Source organism: Daphnia pulicaria, chromosome 11, assembly GCF_021234035.1.
Source record: "Daphnia pulicaria isolate SC F1-1A chromosome 11, SC_F0-13Bv2, whole genome shotgun sequence".
Taxonomy (NCBI): domain Eukaryota; kingdom Metazoa; phylum Arthropoda; class Branchiopoda; order Diplostraca; family Daphniidae; genus Daphnia; species Daphnia pulicaria.
In genome coordinates this window covers 4,549,124-4,555,300 of record NC_060923.1, presented here as the reverse complement: position 1 = coordinate 4,555,300, position 6,177 = coordinate 4,549,124, and the positions used below count along the sequence as shown (strand labels likewise).

Below are 6,177 nucleotides of genomic sequence, written 5' to 3'. Positions count from 1 at the left end.
ACACTTCCGACAAGTAATGAAAATATCTTATTTTGGAACAAAGAGACCAACAATTGACCCAGACTAAAGTCGACTAAAGTCCTAGATCACGCATTGCCCATGCACATCCCATTTAATTGAATTGCTTTTCCATATTTCATGACATTTAATCACAGTATGTCAAGGATTGAAAATTAAAAATGAGGTTTGTTATCGGCATTCCGTTTTCTACTTCTTACTTGGAAAGATCCGGCTTAAATTAAAACATATTGATTATTTAATTATGTTGAAACAGTTATCCTGTAATTAATATAAATTTAATAGGCTTATTTTTGTTCCTTTGCTATTCATTTCGAATTAATTTTAGACATTTAAATTCAAACAAATTCAAACAAATGATTGCAAAACCGCCAAAATATTATTCGCGATTAGTTGTTCCCCTAAATCATGGGCATTGGTGTATTATGAGAAAACAGCTGTTTTGTTTTATTAGACAGCACGCTTTTCTGCTACTGACGCAGTTTGGGATTTGATTAATCCGGAAGTGAAGTGGGAGGATGTTTTTCCTCATAATTTGATGGCCAAATAATCATTAGACACTCCCATTATTAGTGTGGTTTGTTGAATTTCAAATATCCATGTAAGGCTGAAACGATGCAGTCGTTGTTTTCCCACAGACGATCAACCATGGCTCCTGCAGCCAACAGCAACACAACTCAACAGTCTCGTTTACAAGACATAATTTTTCTTTTGCATAACAAACGAGAATCTTTGGCTGCTAGCCGATCTCGACTTAGTTTGACCAGCAGGCAGATTCAAGACATCTGTTCTGCGCTCTATTCTTCCTCTCTTCATTCTCAGAATACTGAATCTTCGTCCCTCCACAATTTGTTATCCAATGTTAAAGCCATCAAAATTGTTCCAGAGCCTGCCAGTAGTTCTTTGCTCTTAAACGAAACAATTAATTTGTCCCCGTTTCACCAATTAACTCATTTGGAAGTTAGAAATGTCCCCATTTTGCATGTCATCCACCTGTCACAACTACGGTCACAACTTCATCATTTGGTCCTCTATGCCTGTCTCGATTCCCTGGATGAAGTATTACAAGGATGTGGAGGTGACAAGTGCTCTGACACTTTTCTCTGGTCAGAGTTGCATTCTCTGCATGTGACAAGGTATTCATCTTCAAGCTTCTCATTTATTTAACAAAACTGTTATTATTTGATCTTACTAGCTGTCAGACGATTGACCTTGGAACTGGACTTCAATTAGCCCCATGGCTTAAAACTCTTAATTTGACGTGAGTAGTACTTTTTGCAGTATAAATCAAGTAAACAAAACAAATCAATAAATTTATTTATTTTTCAAGTTTCAATGAGTTGACTGACAATTCCATACAGTCCCTTTCAACTTTATTGACTCTTCATAGTCTCACATTAGACTTCAACAGCCTTCAAAGAATCCCTGTTTTAGCTCCAAGTGCTAGGACTACATTGAAAGTATTACGACTCAGACAGAACCAGCTGGACAGTCTAAGAGGTGCAGTAGAAATAATTCTCTCCAAATTACCAATAATGCAAACATTGTTTGACATTTCAACCAGGAGTGGAGCAGTTGGTTTCTTTGGAAGAATTGGACGTCGCCTACAATTGTATTTCTAGCGGGGAAGCATTATCAGCTTTATCCTCCTTGACCCATTTGATCAAACTCAGTTTAGAGTTTAATCCAATCAGTTATGTCAAAGATTATCGACAAGTGGTTTTACGGCGCGTTTCATCGGGGATAAACCGGAAAAAGGTATTTTTAAATAATGACACTACATCATCAAACTCGTTTTAATTAAATTTGTTTTGTTTTTTCTTTCAGTTTCGACTTGATGAACAGCCATTAAGTTCCATCGACAAAGATGCTGTGGGAACGATGGCGGCCTTGTATTCAATCCAACCCGAGTTGAGCGGATCGTGGAGCACTTCTCGACTCTTTCAGCAACAACAAACGACGGTGGTGATCTCGTCGGTCGATGACGCGATGGAAGAAAACGCCCAACAATCTCTAAACCCCGACGGCAGCGAAATCCACAAATCGCTGTCGAATTCAGAAAGACTGCGGCCTTCTCCCTCATCTGTCAAAGTATCAAATTCTTCATGCGTTACTCCAAATAACGCCTTGTCATTGTCGGCGGTGAAACGTCGCAAAGCCAGCCGAATGAGAGAAGTTGAAATTGCTGATCCCCAAATCGTTCCGCATCCCGATGCATTCCTGAAACCTGATCAAAACCCTGTGGTGTCGACTGCCGAGACCCTGACGACGTCATCAGAACAACCGCCCCCATCGAGTGACTCGAGACATTTGACGACCAAGCAGCGAGTTGAAGAACTACGCCGAGTTTTTGGTCAAGAAAACTGGCTGACTAGTCAAGCGGGAAATGAAGTTCGGTTGCTTCTTGGCTGGCAAGAAACAGAAACGCAGCTAAAGCAGACGACTAATAATGGAGGCATGGAGGCGAAATCTCCAGTCAAAGAAGAAACCGCCGAGTCTTTGGGAAAAGATGACGCCATTGTTGTACTGGAATCTGAAAGCGGTTTGAACATGTCTGCCGAAGACGACAACTGTATTGTCGTCAGCCAGGACGATTCCAACGACGAAGAAACGGATGATTTACATATCTTTGTTGTCCAGCGTCAAATCAATGCTGAATGCCAAGAGGAGAGATTGATGACCGTCTCGGCTGGTTATCTGTGCGAAAAAGATTCGCTAAGTGGCCAGACACTTTCCTGCTGGAAACGTTCCAGTCTTCAAAGCATGACGGTTCTCCAGCAATCAAATACATCCCGCCCAATCGTTCGGGTTCAACTGACTTTTTATTCAGCTTTTCGCAATAGTAGCGAGCCCATCTACGACATGGAACAAGACGATTTTAATGTATTATCATCATTTAAGGGTTAAAATGTCAACTCTTGTTACTAATTTGCCTTTGTTCTAGGAGCTGGAAAAGATTTTCGCTAGCTGCTCAGGGTCATCGGCAAAAGTTGCCAATCCGGAGAAAGAGGATCGATTATTGAGAGACGATATGAGCTGCATGAAATGCGATCGCAAATTCCCTTTGATTCGAGCGGCTATCCGGCTGCGAAGTTCTACAGTTTCTTCTCCTCTTTTGAAAGGTAACGCAGTTCTCTCTTGTGTAAAACAGTTTTATTTGATGCCTTGTTTATTTAGGTCAACTGGAAGAATATTCTGTCTGCCCCTACTGCTCAAGTGACATGGTATTCGCCTTGGAACAACAGCAGCAGCAGCAAAAACCAGTTGCAGTTCCTAATAATGAAATGTCTGGGTCTGAATCAACGTCTTCCTCGAGTAATCATTCGGGCAGTGACGTCATCGTGGCATCCAATGAACCTTATTCGCCCGCCATCAGCGGTGAGGAGGCTTCCGACACTTCGGAAGAAGGAAGTGTCGAGGTGGTTATGGATAAAGTCATGCGACTCGCTTCTATGACCGAGTATTCCGTTTCTCCGTTCAATATCAACGGTGCAAACTTCAACACAAAGTCAACTGGTAAATCCCTGTCGTCGCGCTCGCACAGCAGCAAGAGCAGCAGTCAAGCAAGTCACAAAAATGGTTCTTCGGCAGTTCGATCTAATTCGTCTGTCCGCTCGAGCTCATCCTCGGTCCCTCCCTTTACATATTCTTACGCCGACTTTTCTCAGGTAAACTAACGAAAGTTTTATTTTACGAGTGACTCATCCAAGTTATCGTTTTAATTCATTAGGTGGATCATCGGTTGAGACTTTACTGCGAAATGTTCTTGTTGGGCCACCAAACGGAAGAATTTCATGGCCTCATCAAGGTTAAGAAGAGAGTAAATTATTCATTCAAGGTCCTTTAAACTAATAAAATTTTGAATTCAAGGTTGAGTTGGTTACGATGAATGCCATCCCGGCGGATGAGGAACTCACTCCATTTCCTGCCCTTTTGGTTGTAACCAGTCATAAAGTTTACTTCCTTCGGATTACAGGATCACCCAGCAGGTAAGCAAATTTTTCCTGTTGGGTTTGTCACTTTCTTTTATTAACATTTTGCGTTAACAGTGAGCAGCCAGAAAAGTGGCTCAATTTGGAAACAAGTTACCCGCTTAATCAACTAGTTAACATGTTGATCGTCATCGGTAACCAAGGTGTTGTTCTCAAGTTCGGAACGAGTTGGTCTCACCTCATTTTGCTTCGTGATCAAAGACGAACCAAGAACGTGACTCACTTTCTCACTGGTAAATCGTTTTTATTGTCTTGTTCTTTTATTTGGCTAATATTCTGTGGTTTTATTAGATATTCTTGAGAAATCCGGATTGACTGTTCCGCCCTTACGGACGGATCTCATGGCGGATCAATGGCTGGCATTGGATGGACTCGTCAGAGGAGATCAGGACACTGTTTCGACGGGATCTGCGGATGACGGTGAAACGGACGGTGTTGTAGGATCTACGAGGACGAGTACTCGATTCATGCCGGATAGCAATTCTCGCGTCTTCCTCTTTTGTGTAAACTGCCGGGTCGAATGGGGCAATAGTAAGCAGCAACAAAATCACCAGCAAACGGCCAGTTATAGCAACACAGCCTTGATGGTCACAAGTGATCGTATGGCATTAGTACGTGGTGATCCTCGTTGGCTGATGAGCCATCAAGTTCAGTTTCGAACGTGGGGGGTATCACTTCTCAGCCTTCAGCAACTTGTCAATCTCGTCTCTTTGGTAAAATGACGGCCAATTTCTTGTCTATTTCACCTGCATTTCATTTGGTTGTTTTCATCTTTTTTTTCCAGGAAAGCTTTGTGAGCAAGCCGGAACAAATCCGATGTTATTTTCTCGATGAAGCATCGGGTATGGAAGAGAAATGGACTGTTTCTTTGGCTACCAGAGAAGCGGTTGATCAACTGGTGATATTCTCTCCTTTGTTTTGTCCCGTCTTATTAATAATCCTTTTGTTTTTCCTAATGTTTTGAACATAGATTGAAGCTGTACGATATCCTTGGGAAGCCGTCTTCTCCGTTGAGCTGGAAATCAACGAGCTCGACGAATAACATCATGTAATATCCCCCTCTCCATTAGACTTATTGTTTTTCTTTATTGTTACTTTGCTGTACACGAATTCTGTGCGAAGTGCAATTATTTTGTTTCAAACGTGAGCCTTTTCAACTTCTAATTCATTACACAATGTGCATTCAGATAATAAGCAATTTATAACAAAACTATTATTCATGTATTTTTTTATTATTACTGCTTATTTAAAACACTAATTCACTAAGCATGTTTCCAGAAGGGTGACTTTGTTTTGGTATTCAAATATTTGTAGAGCTTTTTGATTCTGACATTCAGCTCGGCCCACTTTGTTGGATGGGTGATAGGGTAACCTTCCTTTTGCACAAATTTCCTCTTGCGCAACAGGACCTAAAATCAAGTTTGAAACAAAATGGTCAGATTTACTATTTTCTTTTAGATCTGGAGTTTAGTAGTACCTGATACTCGTTTCCTTTTACTCCTCTTAACCAGTGAGGAACATTGTAGAGCAATTGAGTTGGGTGTAAGGTCTTTTGAGTGATTTCATTTGATGGGCCAAGGATATCAATGTAGTCATTCTGGCCAAAAAGTGCTCGTTTTTCATTCCAGCTGTTTTTCGGCTTGTAATCTGGTATGGGTAATCGTTTGTCCTGGTAAGATGTTCTGGGTAAAAGACCACCCTTGAAAATTTTTTCTTCATAACCAAAACGACGGGGAACTGGTCCTTTGGCAACTTTATCAGCGTGGAAGCGAAATCGCACTGTGGTCCATTCTGGACTGAACAAAGCTACAACTTTTGAAGCTTGATTAGCAGTTCCAACTAATGAGCGATATTTCAGGGTTGCACCAAGAGTGGAGATCATGGAACCTATCAGAGATGTCATTTTTCATGGGGTTTAACCTAAAGATAAATATTCACAAATAAATTAATTGAATTGTTAAAAGTTGAAAGCGTTAAAAGTTCTTTTTTTTTACCGGTAACTTGCTAAACTTATTTATACACGGGATATCATTAAATAAAATGACTTTAGAAAATAGAAACCAACTAGTTGAAAACATGCAGAGCAGACGACGCAATAAGCGTTGCGGAACATGTGCCGCACTATCAAAAAACGTTAACACGTTAACGGCCTGCCAGGGCCGGAGTC

General features: G+C 41.0%; 2 protein-coding genes across 2 annotated transcripts; one reads left to right on the top strand and one right to left on the bottom strand.

Annotated features, from left to right (window-relative positions):
* The first annotated feature begins 456 nt into the window (after positions 1–456).
* Positions 457–5,226, top strand: LOC124316053 (serine/threonine-protein kinase 11-interacting protein-like). Its single transcript, XM_046781793.1, has 13 exons — positions 457–1,154; positions 1,214–1,279; positions 1,349–1,518; positions 1,583–1,776; positions 1,846–2,901; positions 2,963–3,140; positions 3,196–3,686; positions 3,749–3,826; positions 3,889–4,007; positions 4,068–4,243; positions 4,302–4,723; positions 4,795–4,908; positions 4,981–5,226. The coding sequence occupies exons 1-13, from the start codon at positions 634–636 to the stop codon at positions 5,050–5,052; spliced, it is 3,657 nt and encodes a 1,218-aa protein (XP_046637749.1). The 5' UTR covers positions 457–633; the 3' UTR covers positions 5,053–5,226.
* Positions 5,226–6,147, bottom strand: LOC124316057 (39S ribosomal protein L51, mitochondrial-like). Its single transcript, XM_046781796.1, has 3 exons — positions 6,005–6,147; positions 5,488–5,930; positions 5,226–5,419 (listed from the first exon to the last, which is right to left on the bottom strand). Exons 2-3 carry the CDS (start codon positions 5,911–5,913, stop codon positions 5,273–5,275), a joined length of 573 nt encoding a protein of 190 aa, XP_046637752.1. The 5' UTR covers positions 5,914–5,930; positions 6,005–6,147; the 3' UTR covers positions 5,226–5,272.
* Positions 6,148–6,177: the final 30 nt, after the last annotated feature.

Coding starts and splice junctions, on each gene's coding strand:
- LOC124316053 (XM_046781793.1), top strand. CDS start 634: ATGCAGTCGTTGTTTTCCCACAGACGATCAACCATGGCTCCTGCAGCC. Junction 1,155..1,213: donor CATTCTCTGCATGTGACAAG/GTATTCATCTTC, acceptor TGATCTTACTAG/CTGTCAGACGATTGACCTTG. Junction 1,777..1,845: donor CGGGGATAAACCGGAAAAAG/GTATTTTTAAAT, acceptor TTTTTCTTTCAG/TTTCGACTTGATGAACAGCC.
- LOC124316057 (XM_046781796.1), bottom strand. CDS start 5,913: ATGACATCTCTGATAGGTTCCATGATCTCCACTCTTGGTGCAACCCTG. Junction 5,420..5,487: donor TAAAAGGAAACGAGTATCAG/GTACTACTAAAC, acceptor ACTTGATTTTAG/GTCCTGTTGCGCAAGAGGAA.